The sequence below is a fragment of the Abramis brama genome (genome assembly GCF_963993115.1).
Source record: "Abramis brama genome assembly, chromosome: 20".
NCBI lineage: Eukaryota > Metazoa > Chordata > Actinopteri > Cypriniformes > Leuciscidae > Abramis > Abramis brama.
Window position 1 is genome coordinate 25,174,845 of NC_139982.1, and position 27,780 is coordinate 25,202,624.

The 27,780-nt window shown below is 35.9% G+C and overlaps 1 protein-coding gene across 2 annotated transcripts in view; it reads left to right on the top strand.

Annotated features, from left to right (window-relative positions):
* The window catches only part of ntrk3a (neurotrophic tyrosine kinase, receptor, type 3a), a gene marked incomplete at its 5' end in the record, with an annotated part of 210,137 nt that overhangs the window by 132,304 nt on the left and 50,053 nt on the right, over positions 1 to 27,780 (top strand). For both annotated transcript variants that reach the window (XR_014603703.1, XM_084094591.1), the window contains one exon: positions 26,218 to 26,406. Coding sequence is in view for 1 of the 2 variants with exons in the window: in XM_084094591.1 (XP_083950717.1) it covers positions 26,218 to 26,406 (189 nt within the window). The remainder of the gene's footprint in view (positions 1 to 26,217; positions 26,407 to 27,780) is intronic.

The window sequence follows — 27,780 nt, forward strand, 5'->3', positions numbered from 1 at the left end:
CATCGATACTATCGAGTATCGAAAAATGACTCGTTTGTTCGGTACCAGATTTCGATACCTAAGGGGTTAACTCGTCAACGTCAGTGCTCAAACAAATACATATGAAATGCACAACGACACACTTAAATTCGCTCACGCACATACACGCAAACTCTACACACACGAGACGCACGGAACTCCGCGCACATACTCATATGAGACGCGCGCGCACAAACTGTCCACGCACATATGAGCCGCGAGCACACACACAAACTCGCGCACATACTCATATGAGACGCGAACACACACGCACACACACACTACCGTAAAGATGTGGAAAAGTCGATCAAAAGTGTGGCTACATTTCTCCAGGCTCGATGCCAACAGCGCGATGCAGTATTTGCGGTAAAATAATTGCTGCAAAGACCGGTACCATGACAAATATGATGAAGACCTTGACAGTGCACGGAGTAAACGTAAGAGCAGGAAGTTGCTCCGTCTTCGACTGGTTAATGAACAGATAAGTTACCTTGTTGATCACTCTGACAGTGTTTATATTGCAATAATGACCTACTGAATGTATACACTGCCGTTCAAAAATGTGTTGGTTAGTCAGAATTTTTTTTTTCAGTAAGGATGCATTAAAGTGATCAAAAAATACCTTAAAACGTGTAATGTTACAAAATATTTCTGTTTCAAATAAATGCTGTTCTTTTGAAAATTTTATTCGTCAAAGAATCATGAAAAAATGTATCATAGTTTCCAAAATATTAAGCAGCAAACTGTTTTCATATTTCTGTAGGATCATGTGACACTGAAGTAATGATTTTGAAAATTCAGCTTTGACATCACAGGAATAAATTACATTTTGAAATATATTCAAATAAGATTTTAAATTGTAATACTATTTCACAATGTTACAAGTTTTACTGTATTTTTGATCAAACAAATTCAGCTTTGGTGAGCATGAGCTCTTTATAAAAAAAAATGTTCCTTTGTGCACTGGCTAAGGAGCATGAGTCAAACTGAAAAAATAAAACCAAAGTTTTTCTGAGGTAATGTGTTATGTAATCTTGTTAAAATGGATTTCATAAAATTGGTATCGAAAAAAGTATCGTTCAGGAACCGGTATCGAAATCAAGGTATCGGTATCGGTATTGGTATCGAAATTTTTTGAACGATACCCAGCCCTAGCCATATCCATTACCATGCCAGTCTCTCCGAGAGTTGTCATGATATAAGTTCAGTCCAGCAATCAGCAGCTCTACTGAAGACTGTCTGAATGTCGTTATTCAGTCGTTATTGCATGTCTGACTAGTGACGCCTGTGGCACAGAAATTACACACTTTACTTTTAAGCAAAACGTCTTTCTTTCTTTTGATTTTTTGAGGTGAATTGCATCCCGAAGATGTTCTTGACAGGCTTCGAGAGATTCGCACCTCAATTTATCTCACTCTCTCTATCACTGTCAACATCTGTATCCTTCCTCTTTCACTTCCTTTATTTCTCTGTCTCGGAGAGGTTGGTAGTGCGGCAGGCGATGTGTGGTTGGAGTAATGAGGCTTGGGAGATCCAGCGTTAGAACACAGACTTTCATTAGGACTTTGAAAAGGGCAGAGAAAATCTTTGAAAGGATCTCTGATCTGAAGCAGCTTACAAATACTTCTCATGTCTGGCTGGGCGGTATGACGGTATATGCCGTACTGTGGCTGTAGAAAGATTTCTAACCTATTTGTTTTATAATATTTGTAGTACTGTTTCGTGGTACAAGATGCTTTTGCACTCATGATGCATTATTAATCTATTATAAAAAATTCTTAGCATTAGTGCAATCTAATTCTGTCATATTTTGATGGCATCTCAGCCCTCGCGTACATCTCACTGCATTTTGTATATTCTAAATGGCTGTAAATCTGTCAAGACGTGTGTGTGTGGGCAGGAGGGGGCGCGTGCATGCTTGATTTTGAATGGCTGGAGTTACAGTTGGTGGGGACTGGTGGTGCACGACTGTGCGGGCGGGCGGATTTTATCACTTCCAGCTGAACAAAGACGTAAATAAAGGGAGAGAGAGAGAGTAAAAAGGATGCAGAGAGAATGTTCTCTAATCTTGGTCTTATCTGCAGCAGGGATCAAATTCATTATTGGGAATATTTCAAGCTGGGTATCCCATGCTGCTTTTTTGCCCCTCATGTAAAAATGTATTTGGCATGCATTCAAGATATACATTTTTATCAGTCAAGCATGTGGTCTTAGCATTGCTAGTGCCATGCTACCAGTTGAGCTACAGTAGCCAGTTGCATAAACATTGCCGCTAAGTTAAGACCGCGTCTTATAAACTAGTCTGACCAACTAGCAATTAGTTAGTGCTAATCAGTCTTACTTGTCGACCAATCTACATTTTTATGTTTTCTTTTATGTAATTTTTTTTTTTTTATTACTAACTAGACGAGTCTAAGCAGTTCATGCAATATGCCACAGGAAGCAAGAAGTCTTCAGATAGTGAACTTTCATTGTTTAAAATTAAAATGTTGTCTCTGTTCTTATTTGGCAAAATTCATCAACTTTCTCCACTTCTGAAATGCCTGCTGATGTAACAGTTGTTAGTCGTATCGTTCACGCTCTTTCTTCTCACATAATAAAACAACATAATACTATATAAATCAGTATTTCATGTCCATTTAAGTGTTTATTTAATGTGTGGATGAATAATAAATGTATTAAGCAGGATACATACAGTCAATAGTGTAATCATGCAGAAAATAGTGCAAGACTGTACTGTATATTAGAAATTGAATTGGATCCACCGTACATTATTTCCAAATGATTATTCTGTTTCTCTTTCAATTTTTATTTTATCGAATTATTTATTATTATTTAATTATTTTGGGTAATTCTTGTTCTTGATGATGATATTATCCCGTCCAATGAGCTGCGGCTCAACATTCAAACAAATACCGTTGTGTTGCTGTTAGCAGTCTATAGCATGCTTTCAGAAACCCTCTACCTTCCCCAGCTCCACCTGTATAGATCTGCTACGAGGGTTAAATCATGTATGTTATATGTGTAGCAGCAGCAGTGTGTCTTACATGCTCACATTAATGTCTGTGAACGTAGTGGCAGTAGCAAGTCTTTGTGCTTGTTCTGCAGCAGATCTATTACGCAAATAGATTAGCATTGCCATATCTATTACCATGCCAATCTCCCGAGAGTTATCATGACAGAACTGGAAATATTGTAACATATTAGGCTATATATTTAAAAATGCTGTAATTAATCTTTTTCCAGTGTATTCTATGAACCACAAAACTAAAAAAATAGGTGAACTCTTATCTGCAGTCCCACTCGAATTCAAGAAAAAGAATGTGACACCAGCAACAGTTGCAAATGCCCCTGGAGGACTTTCCTTCAGCTTAAAGCTGCAAATTCCATTGTTTCGTCTGTTAAATGTTGGGGAAATCAGCATTATGAAAGCAGAAGCATCAGGCCTGGTGCAGAGCATTGCTTCTGTCAATCTCTATAGTGCCCCGAGGCCTAGAGATAGCGGCCCACACAGAGGGGAATTTATCAGCCTTGCGCACTCGTTAGAAAATAAAAGTCAGGAGTTTTGCCTGCCTTTGATCTCAGCTGTTGGATAATAATTGTAATCTGTCAATTCCACAAAACAGCACAACAAAAATGTCAAATAGTTTTGCTGCAAAAACACTATTGATAAAACAATGTCTCATCTCATATAGGTGGTAATACAATAGCAGAGAGCCTTCATATGACAATTGTGATGCATGTATTTTTGGTACACGGTTTGGTACTTTTTGTTACACTTTGCAATTAATTTTTTTGGGGGGGGGGTTATCCTCTCAGGAAACAATTTAATTGATAGCTACTAATACCTAGTCTTGTGTGAAGAACATTACAGGTTGTAGTTTTTGCTGTTTGCTGCTCAGCTTAAAACGTAAGTAGATATCAATTACGAACCCTGCCCATGGACCACTGAATTGAACCAGTCGCTCTCTCTCTCTCTCTCTCTCTCTCTCTCGCTGTCTCTCTCTCTCGCTGTCTAAAGAAAAGAAAAACTGGGAGGGTTTGATAGAAAAGGTGTCTGCCCGATTGTCGAAGTGGCGATGGCTATTACCACAATTGTCATATCGAGGAAGGGTCCTGGTAGTAAACAATCTGGCTGCTTCTGTTCTGTGGCATCGGACTGTTGTCATGGAGCCACCAGAGGAATTGATCTCCAATATACAAAGGACAATAGTGAACTTTTTCTGGAATGGACAACATTGGTTGCGTGCTGCAGTATTATACCTACCAGTACAAGAGGGTGGACAAGGACTGGTGGATGTGAGAAACAGAATCCGTGCTTTTAGGTTACAAGCTGCACAGAGATTTCTGTATGATAAAGAGGTGCTTTGGGGAAAAACTGCAAGTGTGATCATGAGGACAGTTGGTGGCTTTGGACTTGATAAACAACTATTTTTAATGAAGCTTGAAGAGATTAACCTGTCTGAGCTCACTGTTTTTTATAGAGCTATGTTGCAAACATGGAAAACTGTTATACGAACAGAACGGAGTATGGACAATTTGGAACTTTGGGCACCAGAGGAGCCACTTTTTTTTAATCCACTGATTCAAACTAGACTGTTGTCCTCTGTGACTATACGACAATGTTTATTAAGGAATGGAATCGTAAAGCTGGATCATTTATTGAATGAAGATGGATGGAAGTCAATTGATGAACTTCAAGAAGCAACAGGCTTGAGATCTTCACGTCTAGTGTCAAAGCTAAAGGAAGAAATCTGCAATGTACTACCAAGTGGATACAGAACATTTATTGCACAAAGACATGAGAATACCCAGGACATGGGGAATAATGTGCAATTTCCAGAACTGGTAATTTCTCCAGCAATAAAGGAGGATGAAGAAGAAGTGGTGGATGCCATTTTGTCCTTCAAGAATCCTCAATTTTATTCCCTTAAAGGCATGTCAAAGAAAGAACTGTACAACGTCACAGTAAAAACAATACATCAAGACTCTTTGAGAAAACAAAAAGTTTCCAAGTGGCCAGATTTGTTGAGCCCAGACTTCCTGATAAGAGACAGGTGGAGAGCCCTATATAAACCCCCTGTAGAGAAGCGTTCGGGGGATCTGCAGTGGAGGATTATTTATGGGGCGATAGCAACAGACGGACATGTGGCACACCTAAATGCAGCCGTAAAAGGGGAATGTCGATTCTGTGGGGAAAAAGAGGATTTGGAGCATTTGTTTTTGAAGTGTGGGAGATTAAAAGGCATTTTTAAATTGCTTGGGAGCTGGTTTGGTAAATTTGATGAGAATTTTTCAGATAAGGTGTTTATTGGAGGAATAAAATATACATTTTCAAAAAGGAAAAAAATGTGTTTATTAAATTACTTGATTGGAACAGCTAAACTGGCAGTGTGGAAAACACGAAAAAACAAAGGTTTACAATTGGCAACTATAGATCCTGAAGAAATGTGCAAGTGGCTTATAGCGGGGAGGCTTAAGATTGAATTTGCATATTATAGGTTGACAAATAATTTATTAGGTTTTTGTGATATATGGTGTGTTAATGAAGTGTTATGTATGTTACATGAGGATCAGTTTGTTTTAAATTTTTGAAAGATTTTAAAGGGAGTTTTTTTTTAAAGGAGGTTTTATAATAGTAAGAATGCAAATGTATTTATAGTAGTGAATATTTTGTTGAAAAGTGTGAAGTAAAAATGTATAAATAAAGGTATTGTTAAACCTCTCTCTCTCTCTCTCTCTCTCGCTGTCTCTCTCTCTCTCTCTCTCTCTCTCTCTCGCTGTCTCTCTCTCTCGCTGTCTCTCTCTCTCTCTCTCTCTCTCTCTCTCTCTCTCTCTCTCTCTCTCTCTCTCTCTCTCTCTCTCTCTCTCTCTCTCTCTCTCTCTCTGACAGTGGAAGTCCTTCTTGTTCTCATCATTAGCCTTCGGCCCATCTGCAAGAGCCGTACTCTCACACCTGCGCACACAGACACCCGCTCAAAAACAGCCCTCTCTGCAGGATATTGATCTAGTCGCCCTCGTAATTGCCTCTTTGCTTTTCACTGCACTGTTTGCATGCCACTCGCCAGATGTGAGGCATAAAACATCTGCTGAAAGGATTCTGGTTAAACAGAACTGAGGTAAAAATAAAAGCCTCTTTAAAAGGCCATTGATTTCTGAGGAAACATTTGCTACAAAATAAGTAAAAAGACACAATTTGGTCGTCCGTTTGAATTTTAACGCGCGCCCTTTGAGGCCATTGAATCCTGTTTAGTTCAAGTTCCTGGGCTTATTGTGATTCATCAGTGCATATTTTTCCAAAGAAAAACTAATTTCTTTCCTCATAATTTTCCATAACATTGACAGAACGTCCACTAGGAGTGTGGGAATATTACATATTAATAGATGCATCTATTGTTGGTATGGATTGGCTGATGGATGGACTCATAAAACTAGGCATAGGAGGTCACTTCCGTGATTTGGGAAAAGCCCGTAACCTATTTGTACTACTGTAGAAGTTTGGTATCATTCCAGGCATTATTAGTGGGGTAATTTACGAGATACAACCTTGGATCCATTGGCGCTTGCACTAAGCCGTTCGGCTGATATCTCTAAATAAGCTCTAATATTAATAATGTTCAACCAAGGGAAAAAAAATCTTGTGGGGGGGTGTTTGGCTCGAGGTCATGGTGCAAAGGACCCTAGGTTGAAATTACTCCGAACCATCCCTTTAATACATTTTATGGTCCATGGTGAAAGAATAGCAACTTTTTATATGCATTATTATTAACATTGGATCTTTGTAACAATTTTAAGATGGAACTTTACCATTCGCTGTGAATTATTGTCACAATGACATCATACAGTGCTATGGAAGTGCCAGCCAAGGGCAAGAGAAGCATTGGCTATGTGTTTTTTTTTTTTTTTTTTTAAGCGATTATGACAGCTAGAACACTATCTTTCAAAGTTAGCTTCACAATGTCATAACGGTAATACTGATGACAGCAAAAGTCAGGAGAAGGAAGTAAGATGAGGAAGCAACAGGAGAAGGACAGAGAGGAAAAAATCATTGTGATTCCTGGAGGCTCTATTTTTCAAAGCGTAACCTTCCCCTCCTGTGACTTAAGACAGACGGGTCTCAGTGGGTGGACAGGATATATAATGACCCCGCTCCATGTTGACTGGAACCACTTATATCAGGGAACTATCAGAACTACCACGTTCCTGTGGGATCTGGACAAACAACCAAAAGATCAGCCCTCCTAACAGACAGGGAGTCCTGGGTCGATGGTCAGGGCATAAATTAAGTGGCTGTTGACTCCCACTGGATGCTGAAAAAGCATTGAGATGGTTTGCATGTCCTCTCTCTCTCTCTTTGCTGTAAAGACAGTACGGAGGATCAAATCAGAGAAAGCCCATTTTCTCTGGATGATAGGAGATTTGTTGCTTCATCTGTTTTTCTTTTGTTCGAAACAGGAAAAGGAGAATCGTTTTATCTGTGCGATATTCCGGGGCCGACTGGGCTGCGGGGGCGATTGAAACCCCCGGGCTTCCCGGCTTCCGCGCGGCCTGTTTCGACTACAGGGATCACCCCAAGAATAACAAGGCATTTGGAGAGGACATATATAATTTTTTTCCAATTCTGGCGGAGGCTTTGAAATGGTCCCTTGCAGCAAAAAGCCCATGATTATAGGTTAAGGGGTTGCAGAGGAAATGTTGCTGCAATCACTTCAAAAGAAGGTCAGAGTTTTGGATACTCTCCTATGAAATAGAAATGCCCCGCATTTATCAATATTGCCCTTTCGAGACGGCGTCTAGATTATTCAAAAGAGTTTGTACACATCTCCCAGGGTCTGGAGTCAAATTCTCCATGTGTACTTGTAAGTTTTAAGTGTTTTTATTTCAGATATTGTTATTTTGGTTCGGTTGTCATAGTACTACTGCTACTTATGATAATAATAATAATAAATAATAATATATAATGAGTTTTTTATTATTATTATTACATTTATTATGTTGGTTCTTATGTCATAATAATAATATTAATAATAAATAATGATTTATCATCATCATCATCATCTTCATTATCATTTAAATTCATCAATATCATCAAATAAATTATTTTATAAATTAAAATAGCCATAATAATTGTTTATTATTATTATTATTATTATTATTATTATTATAAAATAACCAAAATAATACATTTTATAATAATAGTAATACTGATTTATCATAATCATCATCATCATTACAGCAGAACCAAAACATGAATAAGCTATCTTATAAATAACAATTACTATTATGTTTTTTATTATTATTACAAAATACCCAAAATATTATATTTAAATGTGTGTGTATATTTATTTATTTATTTATTTATTTATTTATTTATTTATTTATTTATTTATTTTATTATTATTATTATTATTATTATTTTTTAAATAAAATACATAATTATGTATTATTAATATTAATATTATTATTGTGTAATATGACATTTATAATCACATGTTAATGCCAGATGTAATTTTGTTATAATGAAAAATACATTTTAAAATGTATCCTACAACTTTTTGGAGCCTCTGTACAAAAATCTGCAGGGATTAAACTTGAAAATTAAGCATTCTTATTACAGAAATTTCCTTGACAAACCAGTTTTATTATATAATAATAATATTAATGAACAATAAATAAATAATAATTATTTTTTATTATTATTTATTATTTTTGTTCTTTTGGCATAATAATAATAATAATAATAATAATAATAATAATAATAATAATGGAAATAATAATGATTTATTATTGTTATCATTATCATCATCTATTATTATTACAACAGAACCAAAACATGAATAAAATATTTTATAAATAATAATAATCATAATAATGTTGTTTATTATAGTTGTTGATGTTGTGAAATAGGTTGGTTTGTGCTTCATGCCTTGTTATTTTAAAACAAAATGATTTGCAGTCTGCTGTGTAATGTATTTATATTTATTTATAGTATTTGGGTGGTCAATCAGCTTTCATCTGAACACGTCTCTTGTCATTGTCAAACACATTGTTCTGCAACCAAGTGAAACCTTAGACCGAAGCATTGCACAATTACTGATGAAACACGACCGCCACCAGACCAGCCCCAACAAATATGACAAAATGAGAGCGGTGAACCTGTCACAGACGAGAGAAAGGACACAACACACACCGCCTCTCAATGAGTCAGATGGCTATATGTACACAAGAGTACCACATCTAATGCAGTCACTTGGCTCCAGTGCCGGCACCTCTGTGCCTCACCAGTCCCCTACTTTGATGCATTTCTGCCAGAGGTATCCATTACCATTCATTTAAGCACCGCAGGGATGGACTGCATAATGCTATGAATATAGATTTGTCCATCTGCCTGCCCATAACATCTTGATTTTGGGATAATTGCATTGCGATAGGATCTGGTGTTTGGCAGCGTGTTCAGGACAGTGGCATCGTACTCTGTTGTACACAACTGTGTAAAACGAAATACGTCACATTGCGAAAGTTAAATGAATTTCAAGTATTTTTCGTTGCATTTCAATAAGGATAACACTTCGTCTCAGTGACTGGGACTCTCATTTGAGCTGGACTTCGACTCATCTCATATCACTGCTAGGTTTAATTTCCAGCAACATCCTCAGGTGGAAGCGCAAACATCCAGCCTTCATTTCCTCCCGTCTCGCCGGAATACCTCGCAGGCTAATGACGGAGACGGAGAAGGAACCTGTCTGTGTGTTTGCCGCAATGTCCGTCCCCATCCCGTCTGCGTTTGGCTGTAAAGTCCTGGAAAGCAGGACGTCCTGTCTGGCTCTGACTGGCGGGCGGACGGCTTGTCACGCGGCCACTGGTGTGTCAAGAAAATGTACTGACGCTATTATAAGAACGCTTCATTTTTTATCCCGCTTCAAGTTTAATCCCTGCAGATTTTCGACAGAGACTCCAAAAAGTTGTAGGACACTTAAGCCACATTTTTTAAATGTTTGAATGTCTTTTTCATTATTACAAAGTAGTAAACATAGCCTTTCTTTACGTCTGGCATTAACATGTGATTAAAAATTCTCTATTATACATATGTACAAACTGACTTTAAAAATGATAATAATAGTAATAAAAGGGTTATAAATGGTAAAAAGCTATTGTTACTACTATAATAATATATTTCATTATTAAATAAAATTATGGTTATTATTATTATTATTATTATTATTATTATAATCATCACTACTAATAATAATAATTATAGTAAAATTATAGTTTATATAATTTACCATTTATAACCCTTTATTAAGAATAGCATGTATATACAGTATAATAATAATAGTAACAAGAACAATAATTAATTAATAATAATCATTATAAATATTATATTATTCTAAATATTCTAAATAATATATGGTAAATGATAAACAATTGTAATTACTACTACTCCTGTAATAGTGAATATAAATAATACAATTATTATTAATAATAATACATTTCATTATTAAATAAGCATATGGTTATTATTATCATCATTATAAATATTATTATAAATATTCTAAATCATAAATGTTAAACAATTGTAATTACTACTACTACTACTACTAATGATAATAATAGTAATTGTAATAGTAATAATAATATTACAGTTCTTTTCATTTACCATTTATAACCATGTATTAAGAATAATATTTATATAAACTAATAATAATAGTATCACAAATAAAACATAATAATAATTATTATTAATTGTATTGTTATATTAAAATACAATATAACAATACAAATAATAATAATAATTATTATTATTAGTATTATTATTATTATTATTTTGTATTGTTATATTGTATTTTAATATTATTCTTAATAAATGGTTACAACACAACTGAAATTAACACCAGCAATAATAATAATAATAATTAGTATTATTATTATTGTTTCATTTTATTATTTGTAGCAGTATTATTGATTACAATTGTTTATCAGTTACTATATAACAATTTATTTTACATTATAATAAAATAATAATACAAATAATATGCTTTTATTTAATAATGAAATGCACTATTGTTATTACTATTATGATTAGGAACTCATTTTATATTAAAAAAAAAGTGACGTAAATATCCAAAAGTGTTCCAGACAGCAAAACGGGATAACATCAAGGCCCGCCGAGAGAAAGACAGGAAAGAGAAGTACATGTGAAGGTAGAGTGGTTTGTTTGTGTGTTTGATGTCTCCTCAACGCCTCGCTCTGTCATAGTGCTGACATCACTCACCGCCACACTCGCATGTAAACCAATTACACGAGGAGAGAGGAGAGAGGAGAGAGGAGGGCCGCCACAAAGGTCGTGTCAATCTCAATACCCTGATGGCTTTGAAATGAAAAACCTTGACCCGTCTGAACAGTTTAGTGTCGGCTTTTGATTCTTCTGTCTGGCCATCATGGCATACCTCAGATTGCTTTATGAGTGCTCGGAAACACACTTTATTGATAATCTGTAGATATGTTACATATTCTTGGAGCATTTTAGTGCTTCTTTCAGTTATTTTCCTTAATTTAACTGTTTAGAATACACTGTAAAAAGTGAATAGTTGGATCAACTTAAAAAAATTACTTCAATTGGTAACACCTAAATAAATTAAGTTTTCTCAACTTAAATTATCGTGAAAAACGTGATAATTTAAGTTGAGAAAACTTAATTTATTTAGGTGTTACCAATTGAAGTAATTTTTTTAAGTTGATCCAACTATTCACTTTTTACAGTGTAGGTTTAGAAGCAACTTTTAGGAGCAACATCTCAGACACCAAAATAAAGCAGCTATCTGTGCTTTCCCACTTTTGAAAAGCACCAGCTCGTCTACACACACACAAATAAGCGCCAACACCTTATGAAGGTTGAATTTTGTTTCCTTTTTACTGCTGACAAGAGGAAGGACATGTTATCACAGCTTTTCTTGGGATTAGCAGGCTTTATCTAACGATGCATAATGAATCACATTTATCTGTCCCTGTTGCTTTAATCGACACTCAAAGCATTGTGGGAAGAAAAAGCAATCCGAAGGGAACAGGTTCATGGTGCCACCTTATCTTGAAATTGGCTAGTTTTTGTGGCTCATTGTGCAAGCAGGCTATGAATTAACTATGCAGACGTTGACCGCATATTGGCTATGAACAATTTCATTGTGTTTAGTCAATGCTCATCTATTTAGGATTGTAATCATTGAGATGTATACTATAGCCTTGGATGAAGAAGAATACTTCATTCTTAGAGTGCAACACACTAAATATATCACTTTTTATGATTTGGTAATATATATATATTTTTTAAAATATTTATTATCATTATAGTGTGACTTTAATAATATATTATATAGTGTGAACTAAATTGACTATATTATTATTATGTTTGTGAATTTTTTTATTACTAATATTATTTTTAAAACAATAATATTTAATAATAGTAATAACATTATTATTATTATATTGTGAATTATTTCTACAGTAGAACATTTTTTTCCTTACATGTATTATTTATTATCCTTATTTTTATTTATTATTAATATTTTTCAAATAATATGTATTATCATTATTATTATATTGTGAATTATTTTCTACAAAACAGTTATTTTCAATAATAATAATAAAACATTATTTTCTACAGTAGAACATATTTATATACTTTTTATATTAATAATATTTTAAAATAACATTTATTATTATTATTATTATTAGGTCAATGACAGACTCATGGCTGATCATATTAATTGTGAGACTAAATTGAATATTTGATCAAATTAAATTGTCACACTAAATAAATTAAAATATTAAAATGCTGACAAGCTACAGCATAAAATTTATTTGCCGAGAAAAGGTAATGTCCATATTTTTTGCCTCAGACTAAAGAGTCTGACGGGACAGTCTGTACTTTCTTTAATTATCTGAATTACCATGGTGTGATCAGCAATATACACAAACAAAGAAACATTCAACTACTTTAAGTGTAAAGTCCTAAAATATCTCTTATGACTCTCCTGGCTGCTGAAAAACATTAATATTTTTTGTTTAAACCACAATAAGCTGGTGTATAAAATCCTTTAGGTGATAAAACAACAATTGGCGGGGAATAATGAAGGCAGACGTTCTGCCCTTTGGGACGGAGTTTAGCCCAGCAGTGAAATTAAAAGTATAAGTCAAAGGTTCCATAATAATATCAGCAGCAATTTTCACTAGACTCGTTTTTGTTTAGTTTGTCAGGGAAGTTTGTTAAGGCCTTTCAGATAAGCATTTTCACAGCTGAAGAACATTCTAGTATCGGTGTTTCCAAGCAAAAAGACATTGCACATTCTCTTATCGCTAGACACAGTCACATTCAGCATTATTCCCAAGAGACACAATTGAGAATCCAGGCCTGTGCAGATCCATGAACCAGCTAGAACGGAGCGACACGACACTCAAATTTATCATGGGTCACCTCCTGTTGAATATGCCTGACTTTTCTCTGCCTTGTTTTCTCCGCCTTCCTTGTTGATGGGGGAGATGCACACGTTTCACATGAAGCTTGTTGGCAGAGGATGGAGCTGATAGAGGGCAAGAGAAGGTGTGTTTAAGTGTGTTCACGCTGCCTGTGAGCCGTCTGATTAGGCGCCGTCATGCTGAGACATCCACAGAATCTGTATTCATTTGGTCATGCACCTGCCATCTAAAGCAAAGGGAGAGGAGCTTTTGAAAAGAAATGACACTGGAGAAATGGGCATGATGGGGAGTGAGTGAGGGAGGAAGGCAGGGAGTCTTACAGACAGGTGAGAGGAAGATGTTCCTTTTTCTTGGTTCAAAATAGCTGACTACCACAATACTCTTTTTATTCTTCTGTATAGAACATGTCCACTGTGTATATTATGCATGCATGCATATTCTGAATACCTGAATGACCTATTTAGTACATCTTGCAAAATTGCAGTGAACAACAGAATATATTGAGGTACTGTATATCCCATAATGCAACATGCTTGACTCAACCTTCCATTTCCAGTATAGTAATGAACTAAAAATAATGCCAATCAGGATTTTTCTTATTATTGACTTGTTATATGATCAGATGTTGTTGTTTTTGAAGTTGAATTAAAAATGTAAAATTGTTAAAATAAAAATAAAAATAAAAGTTATCCAAGATTCTACTGTCAGTTTAATGTAATTTAAGTTGAAATTACTTAAACATACAAGTTGATTGTACTTAAAAATTTAAGTAACTTTTTCTTACAGTGGGAAATGTTTTTTTCTTTTTTTTTTGATAATTAGTGGACTATACTTTGTGAACTAAATGGATGAATCTCATGAGAACATGTCCAGGTCACAGCTCAATCAAAAATCAGAGAGAGAGAAAAAAATAAGTTTTTTATAATTATATAAAGAAAATTAAAGGAGAAGTTCACTTTTAAAATGAAAATTCTGTCATCATATAATCACCCTCATGTTGTTTCAAACCTGTATGAATTTCTTTCTTCTGCTGAACAGAAAGGAAGATATTTAGAAGAATGTCAGTAACCAGACAGTTTTTGGGTCCCATTGACTTCCATAGTATTCCTGCTTGCTTTGCTTTCATAATTAATCACCTTTTCACACTAAATTTCCATCGCTGTAATTCATGCAGACATTCTATTTTCAACCATGGTTTGCATAACTAAGTCATTTTAATGAGAGAAAAAAAAAAAAGGTTGGTTAAAGTTAGTTAATTTTTTTTTTTGGTTGTGGTTTATGCATATATTATGATTATTATATTTTGTAATAATATATATATATATATATATATATATATATATATATATATATATATATATATATATATATATATATATATATATATATATATGTCAGTATATACAGTGTGGAGTAAGCAGTCCGTTCCGAACAGTAGGAGAGAGAGAATACAGGAACATGTGACGGGGTGGGCGGCACCAATACAGGAAGTGGATTGCACGACTCAGTCAGAACAGGATGATGTTAAGGTCATTGTCTCCCATCCCCTCTACATGGGCAGTAGAGATCTATCAGGAAGACACTGTTCAATAAAAGCACACAGGAGGCTCGTCTGCCTGGGTGGGTAACAAATGAGGGTTCTGGCCCCGTGTGGTCCCTCCTGGCGCTCAGCTCTCCTCTTTCTGATAGTTTATCTTCCTTCTGTCCATCTCTCTGTCCCCTCAACTCCCCCGTGGCGTCTCTTCCTGTTTGCCTATCTCTACACCCGTCTACAGCACTCGTCTCAGCTTTTCTCTCTCACTAAAATATAATAGGCAGTTTACCGGCAGGATTCCATTTTGACAACGCACCCCATATAGAGACACCTTTCCACCAGAGTTTTAACTGTACAAAAGGCTGGCAGACCGGAGAAATTAGCTCCGCTTCGGCCCGTAAAACCTGCTGGTCTCAAACTGAGAATGGCTAATTGCTAATGCTTACTATTTTGAAATATAGTGTGATTGCTTTGAATCATGTAACTCTAAAGACACTTGTGATATCAAATTTTGTGATTTTAGTCTGAATAAAATAGGTTCTCTGGACAATTTCAAATTTTTTATTCTTCTATTTTTGTTCGTTCTTCCTGACAAAAACATGAAGCTGTTTAGCATTTAATGCTAATGAAAAATGCACATTATAGGAAATGTAGTTTGGTCAAGTCTTTCATAAACCAGCTATATGAGTTATATCTGTCAAGCTAGAAACTAAATGGTATCGTAAAAATGTACAACTTGTTTACACCACAAATCTTTAATTGAAAAGAAAGGAACAGGTTTCGCAGTGGTATTAACTTAAAAGTTGCGATATAACGTACAACCCAGGCTGCAAAATGAGATTGTTTCTTGTACATTTCGCAACGCTTTCAAAGATTGAGTAAGATTGAATCATGACATTTGGATTAAAAATTACAAGATAAAAAAATGTTGCATTGATGAATCATTCACAATAAGATCAATGCCATGCATTTAAAAAATAGATTGGGTGAATTTCCATTTCATGCCGACTTGGTGGAGCTCATGTGCGTTCAGCTCATAAATAAGATCATTCCGACACGACCTAAACACGCCAAAAGATTGCAATGCACTTTTTGTGGGCAGGTTTTGTAGTCAGTTACATTATTGCTCATCTCTCAAGTCAGATTTCCATTTCAACAATCAGCCTCTCTCTCTCTCTCTCTCTCTCTCTCTCTCTCTCTCTCTCTCTCTCTCTCTCTCTCTCTCTCTCTCTCTCTCTTTTCTTCTTCTTCTTCTGGGAGATCAGGGTCATTAGCATTCCACAGGAATCAAACACCTGCCAGCCATGTGAAGCCTCACTGCGGTGCGCACAATCAGCCAAATGTTTTCCTTGTGCGATGAATGTGTGTGGCTGTCACCATTCCAGTTGATATGTGTTCTTTGCTCTCTATCTCTCTTTCTCCCTCCCTTCCTCCGGTTCCTCTATTCCTCTATCTAAGATTCACCAGAGGGGGTCTCTGAGGGTAAAATACCGTATAGAGGCGTCAGGTGCACCTGAGCGATACCGCACTCTGATTTACTGTCACAGATCTTGCGTCACTTTACAAAATCGCTCCAGGAGTTGTAGGAATATTGGCAGCCCAAACGTATGGCTATATTTCATTTTTCCATTTAGGACACAAGCTGGTCAGTTGCCAATTGCAATATGCTCAAGACGTCACAGGGTCACTACAAGGTTGCATGCGACGAGGACCTCCAGTCCCCTAGGGGTGCCATTACACACTGCCAGTTGACATAATGAACGAGAATGAAACCATGATACCCTCAGGCCGAATTTTAAAGCAATGCTGTGACTCATATGATGGAGAGATGTGCGCTCATGCTAGCAGCTAGTCACTTGAGACAGCGATTGTTTTCTCTTTCTTTTTGGATTTTCATTAGCACAGTTATATTAATTTAAAATGAGATTTCGTCAGATTTACTTCAAATTAATAATACATGACAAAATATTGACTGCTTTGATTTGATTGTCTAATTGATTACGTTCAGAGATAATTACGTCTGAGAAAGTCATGAGCTATGAGGATCCTTTGAGTCTCAAACAGAGCGTTGCAGTTTGCAGTGTTTCCTAACCAGGGGAATTTGCTGAGCGTGAAACATTTCAGCAGTGCCGGTACTGTATGTAAGCCTTTGCACGTTGTTGTGATTCGCACGTTCGAAATATTGCATGGTTTGTAGTGAATGTACATGTGAGCATTACGCATAAATGTGCCACCGGTGTGTTAACATGAACCGTTCTCTGGAAGCGGGTTTTTGAGTCCATGTCGTATTCTGTTTGTTCTTCACATCGCATCTTAAACAACAGACCTTGAACGAACAAAGCTAAACATGTCAGTGTCCTTGAGAGTTAACATAAAAGCAAAGAGAATATTTGTTTGACGTGAACAACAACAAAATAGCTGTGAAGCATAGACAAACATTTAATATCCATCCATCGTTCTATATTAATCTATGAATTTAAATATAGAACTTTTATTTTAAATTGCATCTATTTTTCATCATCCCAGGCTTTAAATATATGATTTTATATTTATTTTTCTTTACAATTTATTTGTATATTAAAATACATGTAGAATTTAGCGATTGTGCACGTCTTGTATGGGCTACAATTTTGGGTGAACTATCACTTTAAGAAAGTGCATTGAGCTGCACTTCTATTCTTCACAATCTTATTTTTGCTAAAATCAAAATAATAAATAGCGCCTGCCATCATAGTTGCAAAGAATCGTTTTTCTCCTTTATAATAAGAACCAACCTTTAGCTGTTCAGATACAAAGAGATTTCAGTCTTGTGCTAGTGTCCTTTATCTTGCTAATGTGTGTGTGTGTGTGTGTCTGACAGATTTATGTTTGCGGAGATTTGGTCACTATTTGCTTCTTCATCTGTCCCTTCAGGGCGAAGCGGCTGTCCTGTCCTTCCCCTCCAGCTCCACGGGCGTTTATACAGCTATAAACAAAATGCACATCGAATGTTGTGACTATGGCCTACTTTGTTAAGGAACATAAAGATGACTGACTGCCTTTATGTTCCAGCCGGTTTTTCATTGTTTGGCCCGACTGCAGAGGTGCTGGCAGGGGATATTAATGCTTCCTGTACCGGGACTCTGTTTTGTTGACTAGCGAAGGTGCTAACATTGTTTTATGACATAGGGAGCTAATCATGCCGTTGTTGATTTGTGCTGGAAGAATACTGTATACCGTGACAAGCTGAGAGAGGAAAAAATAATTAAAATAGGTGCATAAAAGCATCAGAACTGAGGCTTAGCGGTTAGCATGTAGCATTTGAGTTAAGCTTGCAAATTTGAGTCTGGTTGGGGTCAAATTGTAAGTCTGAAAAGAAATAGCACTAGATTCCTCAACAAATGGCACAATGTGAGGTATTATTAGTGTTCGTTGCACTCCCTAAAATATTTAAACCGGAGTATGAGTACTAATAAATGTAGCTAATGTTCAAGGAAAGTGTATTTGAAATGCATATTAGAAAGGGCGGTGAGTCTTTAGTACACCTGAGGCTCCAGGAGCTGCTGTACTATTAATCTGTTTCACAGAGATGAAATTGTGATAACTAGTAAGCTGCTGTTTTCAAAGTGTTTCCACATTTCCATCTCTCATACCAAGCGAACGAGCTGCTTATTACTTAAGGAGGCACTCTATGAAAAATTTCTCCTCATAATCGTTCCATTTTTCCTCTGCGCTTGTCAGTGTATAGTGGGCCGTCCTCACTGAAGAGGAAATAAGCAGCAAATGAGGTCTATTAGGCACTTTCTGTACGATGCACTTGACTTACATTAAAATAAAAAAGCATAAGAGGCTTAAATCCCATGTTTTTTTTTTTTTTTTTTTTTTTTCGAGAGATATTAGATATATTAGATAACCTAAGAAAAACCTTGCGTGAATGGTAGGTACTTTTAAACACATCAAATGTCTGTAAAATTGTTTTCTATACTCAACAGACCTTCTCAACTGTATTAGACAATTCATAGTCAGTTAATTGTAATTAAAAGCCTGCAATAACTATCTATCTATCTATCCTCATAGAAGAAAATACACTCACCTAAAGGATTATTAGGAACACCTGTTCAATTTCTCATTAATGCAATTATCTAATCAACCAATCACATGGCAGTTGCTTCAATGCATTTAGGGGTGTGGTCCTGGTCAAGACAATCTCAATCTGAATGTCAGAATGGGAAAGAAATGTGATTTAAGCAATTTTGAGCGTGGCATGGTTGTTGGTGCCAGACGGGCCGGTCTGAGTATTTCACAATCTGCTCAGTTACTGGGATTTTCACACACAACCATTTCTAGGGTTTACAAAGAATGGTGTGAAAAGGGAAAAACATCCAGTATGCGGCAGTCCTGTGGGTGAAAATGCCTTGTTGATGCTAGAGGTCAGAGGAGAATGGGCGGACTGATTCAAGCTGATAGAAGAGCAACTTTGACTGAAATAACCACTCGTTACAACCGAGGTATGCAGCAAAGCATTTGTGAAGCCACAACATGCACAACCTTGAGGCGGATGGGCTACAACAGCAGAAGACCCCACCGGGTACCACTCATCTCCACCTCAAATAGGAAAAAGAGGCTACAATTTGCACGAGCTCACCAAAATTGGACAGTTGAAGACTGGAAAAATGTTCCCTGGTCTGATGAGTCTCGATTTCTGTTGAGACATTCAGATGGTAGAGTCAGAATTTGGCGTAAACAGAATGAGAACATGGATCCATCATGCCTTGTTACCACTGTGCAGGCTGGTGGTGGTGGTGTAATGGTGTGGGGGATGTTTTCTTGGCACACTTTAGGCCCCTTAGTGCCAATTGGGCATCATTTAAATGCCACGGCCTACCTGAGCATTGTTTCTGACCATGTCCATCCCTTTATGACCACCATGTACCCATCCTCTGATGGCTACTTCCAGCAGGATAATGCACCATGTCACAAAGCTTGAATCATTTCAAATTGGTTTCTTGAACATGACAATGAGTTCACTGTACTAAAATGGCCCCCACAGTCACCAGATCTCAACCCAATAGAGCATCTTTGGGATGTGGTGGAACGGGAGCTTCGTGCCCTGGATGTGCATCCCACAAATCTCCATCAACTGCAAGATGCTATCCTATCAATATGGGCCAACATTTCTAAAGAATGCTTTCAGCACCTTGTTGAATCAATGCCACATAGAATTAAGGCAGTTCTGAAGGCGAAAGGGGGTCAAACACAGTATTAGTATGGTGTTCCTAATAATCCTTTAGGTGAGTGTATCTCATGCAATATTTACAATATTTACATTTTCTGAATGTTAAGCCTCTCCATGTTGAAAGACTTCCTTATTTGTTCCTTATTCATGTCAAGTCCAATAAAAATTATTCCTACAATAAAATAAAACCCAAATTCACACCCAGCGTTTCTTTATGTTTGAGGATGTTTTGTGTAAATAACTGTTGAGTCCAGACATGCTTACTGAGATGCAATTGAAGAGTGTTTTGGAAGAGAAAAGTGGAGAGATGAAGACTGCATTGTTGTCTGCCTTGCAGGCAGTCAGAACACCGGGGAGCCGATTCACTGTGTTCATATTCTCTGTTTACCCAACAAAAGAGTTTTGTCATTGCCGCTGACACCAAGGGGCACCACAGATATATCTGGGCAATTCACAGATCAGGAAGACAAGAAAAGCAACCGACTACTGTGGTTTGCGCAGGAATGAGCAAAAGGGACAGTGCAATTACGGCCATAGGAAGTGGCTTGAGTGTTTTTATATGGATGATTTTCCAGCTCCACCACTTCCAATCAGGCTCATATGCTAAGGAAAGTATGAATCATCCCCTTTTCCCATGTCTGTACCTCTCTCTCTCTCTGTCTCTCCCTCTCGAACAAGGTGGTTTGATGTCAAGGAGACACTTCAATTCACATTGGTGAGATCAGAGGAAGTAATGTGAGTAATTTATTCGCGCTGGTCTTGCATGGTTGCTTTGCATTGCAATCAGCGCACAATTGCCATAAGAGAGAATTGGGCATGGATAGTGCCTGTTTTATCTTTTATAGCTACCTGAGATACAGTGCTTAGTGGACTTTCAACATCAAAGGAAGCCACATCAACTCCAGGCAAATGGCTTTCAGACAGCTAGGGTTCAGATGCCTTTATAAACAGGATCAATCGTCCCTGTCACCTTTTGCGCAGAATCGGTCCCAGCAGGTGTGTGCGTGTTTAAAAGTGTAAGTTCGAAAAAAGAGCAGAGAGATTGAGATCAGTTTTGATTATGCCCGTCTCTAACTGCGTGCAGTGTGATTCTCAGTCATGATAAACCGTGTTTCCTTCTGGATTTGTCACGATAACCAATGTTTAGCTAACTATGCGTTTTGCATGTGTAAACACTCCAAAATATATCTGTGATCATATCAGAAACGCGAGTGAGAAGATAAACCTGATTTATGTTGTTTTTGCCCTGTTCCCAAAACTCAATCGCAAAATGTAATTCTGCTCAGAACCCTTTCGCTTTTTGTTCATTTGGGTTGTTGATTGTTTTTTTGTTTTGTTTTACAAATATAAAGTAAAATGTTACACTTTGTCATAGTTCGAAAATTAAGAAATTAAGCTAGATAAATAATAATAATAATAATAATGTATTATATACATATATAATAGAAATGATAATGATGATAATAATTTGGAATAATATATGTTAAAGTGTATATGGATTATATAAAATAACATTACTTAATTATTATTATAAAATTACAATACATTTGTAATTTATTATTATTATTAATAATTTATTACAATTATTAAAACTAGTATTAATATAATATTAATAATAATAAAATGCAAATAATTGTATAATATAATAAAATATAATATAATTAATTAAAATTGTATTTTAATTATTATTAATAATTTAATAATAATATTTTATTAAATTATTGTCATATATACAATTTCAGTGCATATATTCAATAATAATAAAAATTATAATAATAATAATAAAAATAGGACTATTGTATTATTATTAACATTGCTATTAGATACATTTTTATTATTATTATTATTATTACTATTATTTTTATACTTATTTATAATTGTTGTAATTATAAATGAAAAGAAAATTATAAAAAATATATATATATAATTTCAATGTGGTTTCAAATCAGTTATTTGTGGTTAGGATGGTTCCATACGTTCCAGAAAGCGCTCAGTTTTGATGAGTCCCTCCTGCCTCATTTAGATGTGATAGACAGCTCCACTATTATCATACTTCGGAAAAATCATTGCGATGACAAAAAGTGAGTTCACTGTAATTCTGGGTTACAGTACACACGTCTATCATGCAGTGCTGTCACTCATATGGCACAAATTGTGTGAAGTTGCTGTGATACATACAGCAAGGGGATAATTTGTGTGCGAGTTTGCATGTGTAATGCATGTCCTCATGCAGGATTACCGCAGTTATTTTCAGCACTAATTAACAACTGTGTGAAAACTTCTTGTAAGTGGAATCCTGTATGATAATCAGCCCAGAAAGGGGAAGCACATCATCTGCATTTAAAAAACAAGAGAAGCCAAGCATTTTTTTTTTTTTTTTTTTTTTTACACATGGCTGCAGATATTCACAATGATTTAAAGTGTTTTCAGCCATAAATGAAAAGTCTGTCATTATTTTCTCATGTCTGTGAGAAAAAAAAAGATTTTTAGTGAAGCAAAAAAAATAAATGTTTAGGAGAATGTCCAGGCTGCTCTTTTCCATAAAATGAATATAAATGGAAATGGGGGCTCTCTTCTGCATTTAATATGTTTGACGAACACACCAAAATGTAACATTATTTCTTGAATATCATCCTTACAGCCATCGTTAACAATCTAATTCAGGCACTTCCAGTTACATTCTAGCCCCTCCCACCCCATAGTCTTTATGGAGGTTTTGCTGGTTCTCTTCCGCCCATCTCACAATCTTATTAAACTGACTTTGTTCTTCCGATGCATAAATAAAATAAAAGATCAAATAATGTCTCCTTGTAGGCACTAAATAATATTGGCCTTGAGGCTTTCATTGTACGGGAAGAAGGAATAAAAACATAATTCATCACTGAAATGTGTTTTTTTAAGCGTTTTATGTAGTGCTCAGTCCCAGCAGAGAGCTCAAAGTACACGTAAAGCAGCTTGATAATACGTGCGCTTATTTTATACATGTATTTTTGTTATTTTTATGATTTCTGAAAACGTATCCTTTGGAATATAGTGACTTTGTCTTTTTGTCAGACAGAGAATGATGTCCTTTAAAATAAATGGAAACTTATGGATAAAACACAGTTGTCTAGGTCAATAGAGATGATGACAACAGGAGGAAGCTACCCATTTTCTGTTCGACCACCTAAATTGTTTCCAGCACTTTATTGATGGAGTTTCTAACTCAAAATGCCAAAAGGCAACATCGAGTGAATGCAATCTTCAATTCACCGTGCCAGCTGTATAATAGGATTTTGAAAGTGCCATTTGATATGCTTTATGTGTTTATTTTGAAGCGCATTAACAGCTGCGTTTGACCTTGCACATCTCTAAGTATAACCTGAAGATACCAAGGAGGAATTTTAAGGAGTGCTTTTAGTTTTAGGCTTAATATGTAATATTACTAATGCACGGATAAGCAAAAACTGAGCTAATGAAAAACATCTATTCATTTTGAGGATAAAATGAATGGATGACTTGAACCATTGAATAATAATGATATTAATAATAATAATAATATTAATGACCATATGACTATTATTAGGGTGATGGTTTGAAAGAACAGGAGTAATCGTGTTATTTTTTCACCTTGCTAAGACTTTTGTTATTTACAATAATTATTTGAATGGTACTTTTGGGGCTTTTAGACTTTCCAATTAAAGAAAAGAAAAGTATTTTAATGACCCAATTAGCTGCAGGGGTCATTAGACATTGAACGTTGTCTCCTGTCTTAAAGGCTAAAACTAATTAAGACTTTTCCCCAAGATTTCCACTTAAATGTGTCACAGCAGACCACTGTTATTGTCTCAAAATAATCTCAATTTATAGCCAGAAATGCGATTTGCGGCTGCTCATTACATTTGGATTTCTGATTGAAGTTCACAAAGAGCAGAATAAGATCAGATAAAAGTCTTTCATTTTGCAGTTCAACTAAATTCCAAATGGAACCTTAATGACGACTGGTATGCTTCCTAATAAAGTAGTCATTCAAATTAGTGAAGCATTTGATAGATATTTCAAAATATTCTGCTCATTTATATATTTGTTTACTTGTTTTTCCTTTAGTATGGCTTACTTTACCGACTGTCTTCCTGTCATGATACCTTCCAAAGGAGGGAAAAAACAATTCCAATGAATATTCTACATGTTTTTTCATAATTTTCTTATGAGTCTTTGTGTCTCTAACACTGAAGCAGCTATGCTTATTTGTAGGGGTGTAACACTATATCGTGTCACAATATATCGCAATACAAAAATGCAACAATATGTATCGTGAATAGTGACAATATGTATCGTGAATAGTTCACCCAAAATAAAAATTACTATGTGAGAAAAAATTAAAGTTTTCAGAGTTTTAGTTTCAGTACTACATTAAAATATTATATATAATGTTGTTGAATATAATTTAATGTATAATAATGCAATAGGGAAACATATTCGTCTAAAATAACTGTATTTTCAGCTTCAGAATCATGAATATTTTTATTCTGGTGTCTCTATTGGCCTGTGCATTGGGTTTCCAGCACCAAGTCCAAAAATATTCATTTATACACACAATGTAATATCAAATTTATCAGTTTAATAAACAGTAATTTTTTTGTTAACCTTTTATCATATGTCTTGGAGTATCGCAATAATATCGTATCGTGAGTTCAGTATTGTGATACACCCCTACAGTACTTATTTGTAACATTAAGCTTTCTTTGAGTACTATGAAATCAATTAATAATAATAACTGGCTCTTTCTGTCTATATCCAGTTCACTCATAGGCCTTGTGTCAAGATGTCTGACCTTATGAACTAAATAGCCCTGTGAATCTTCAGTTCGACCATGAAACTCTCTTAGAAAAAGCCTTGAATGACACCCTGAGTGTTTCTGTATGTTCTCACAATATAACATGTTGTCGAACATTCAAAGCATTCAAATGTTAGCTCACTTAAGCCCCTTTCACACAGTAAAATTGCTAGAGTGCCTTCTGTGTGAATGCAAACACGTCCCGGGATCGATGCCGGGATGGGGACCTAGTAACATTGCCGGGATCAGTCCCGGAACGCGCCCTGTGTTAACAAAAGCCAGGACCAATGCCGTAAGGGGTGTGTCGTAGTGATGACACGGCAAACCCAGTGACGCTACTGGGGAGTATGGACTCGTCTTCCTGTAGAAATGACAAAGAGGAGCTATCAGCAGAACTGACATCTGACATCCTAAAGTCACGTGTCTTTACGGGATGTGTGTGAACGCACTCACAGATTCCGGAAAATCACTGGCAGTGTGAATGAACCAAAATCAAACGATCCCGGGACACATTATCCGTGTATTTTCCGGAATCTCTGTGTGAAAGGGGCTTTATTCAGAGCTCAACAGTCTGCTATATTAAATATTTATACAACAACTTAAATACAAATTTAAAGATATACAACATTGTTTGAATTTAAACATTAAATAATTAATGTTTATTTAATTTTATTTATCAGGAACAATGATGGAAGAAATGATGCAAAAATTGATAACATAAATGCAGCAATGACCCTATTGGGAAAGTGCTGGTTTAGTCAGCTGTCCTGAAACTCTCTCATGGCACCCGTCAGGCCTTCTTTATTGTCTAGGCCTGACATTTATTTATTGCCAGCTTGGAGGCCCAAAACTGAATGTGGGCGTATTTTTGTTGACGCCACTGAATGAGCCGATGATGGGACTTTGGGAAACTTGGGGAGTCAGTATTTATCGTGGCCCGGGGCCACGGCAGCTGAGGCTTCTGGGGTTGGATCGGGCCGAGGCGGTTAATGTGTGACCAAATGACAGAGAAGAGCTCAGAGGCCAGTCGCAGCTCTAAGAGATAACGTTTATTCTGACAAATGAGCCTGCCCGCTTTTCCCTCTCAGATGTATTACGCTGCATTCATTTTCCATTAAGGAACCAATGTCATTTTGTGTGATGGCTCTCTTTTTCTCTCTGCAGGACCCGTGGCTGTGATCAGCGGTGAAGAAGACTCCGCCAGCCCCCTTCACCACGTCAATCACGGCATCATAACCCCGTGTACCCTGGACGCTGGGCCTGACGCTGTGGTGATCGGTATGACCCGTATCCCAGTGATCGAGAACCCACAGTATTTCCGGCACGGGCACAACTGCAACAAGCCCACCACTTGTGAGTACCAAATAGACACCAATGTATTTTTTTGTGAGTACTCGTGAGTACCAAATGGGCACCAAGATGTTTTTAATGCTAAAAATGTAAAAATGCAGTTCTGTTTCTTGAGTATGCATTCTTGCATGAAACAAAGCAGTGTAGTTTGATTCCCAAACAAATGAGTCTTGTGAGGCAGTTCGGATCAAACTGAATTACTGGTTAGTGAATTATTCAGATTCACTTACTGAACCACAAGTCATTCATTTTGTTATGTTTGACATGCATTTAAACAAGAATTGTTACTGTGTTCTGTTAAGGTCTGTTCATACCGTTAACAACTATAATGATAACGGTGACACTTTACAGTAAGGTTCATTAGTTAATGTATTAAATAAAATTAACTAACAATGAGCAATACATTTGTTACAGTATTTATTTATCTTTGCTAATGTTAGTTAATAAAAATGCAGCTGTTCATTGTTTGTTCATGTTAGTTCACAGTATACAACATATTAGTAAATGTTGAAATTAATATTGACTAAGATTAATAAATGCTGAAGAAGTATTGTTCATTATTAGTTCATGCTAACTAAGGTTGTTAACTAATGAACCTTATTGTGAAGTGTTACCATGATAACAATATTAGCGCCCACACCAACGTGCGATAGCTTTCTGTTTATCGTAAGCACACGCTGAAGTTTTGTCATCTGCTGATTTAAATGCCTGGTCTCTTAAAAGTCGGATGAATTCTGATTGTTTGTCAGTGTTTTTATCCTTCATCAGCTGGGAAATTTTTATTTTGAAAGTGATTCCAGTGTTATATTGTGTTATTATCATCGTTGTGGTGATGACTTTTAAAACAATATAATTATCTTTATCATTATAGTTAATGTTCTTGGTGTGAACGGGCCTTTATGCTGAAAGAATCAGTGAATCAATTAATTGGCGAATCAGTAAATTGATGAATCATGAATTGAATCATGAATCATTTCAATCATGGATCACTGTAATGTTGCCATTTCTGCTTTAAAATTTGAATACACATTTTTTCACTGCATACTCACAATTCCCATTCCTGCTGCCTACCAACAGACATTTTTCGTAATCCGACTTTGTTCCACACAGAAGGTGGCAGACATTCCCGAGCTCTTCATTGCCCCCTTGAGTATCATTCCAAACAGAACTGATTCAATTAAAGTCTGAAGACTGCTGCCATTTTTAAAGCTTATGAAAGCGTACTTATTACAGTGAGTGACACCGACATTGACTGTGATTTGTGGTGTTTCTGTCCTTGCCTAAATTTTTAGTGTGCTCAGGGAGTGTGTAAATCTTAGCAATACTCGTCATATTTTGATACATCACTGTCATATATCCAGAGTAAATTGAACTCTG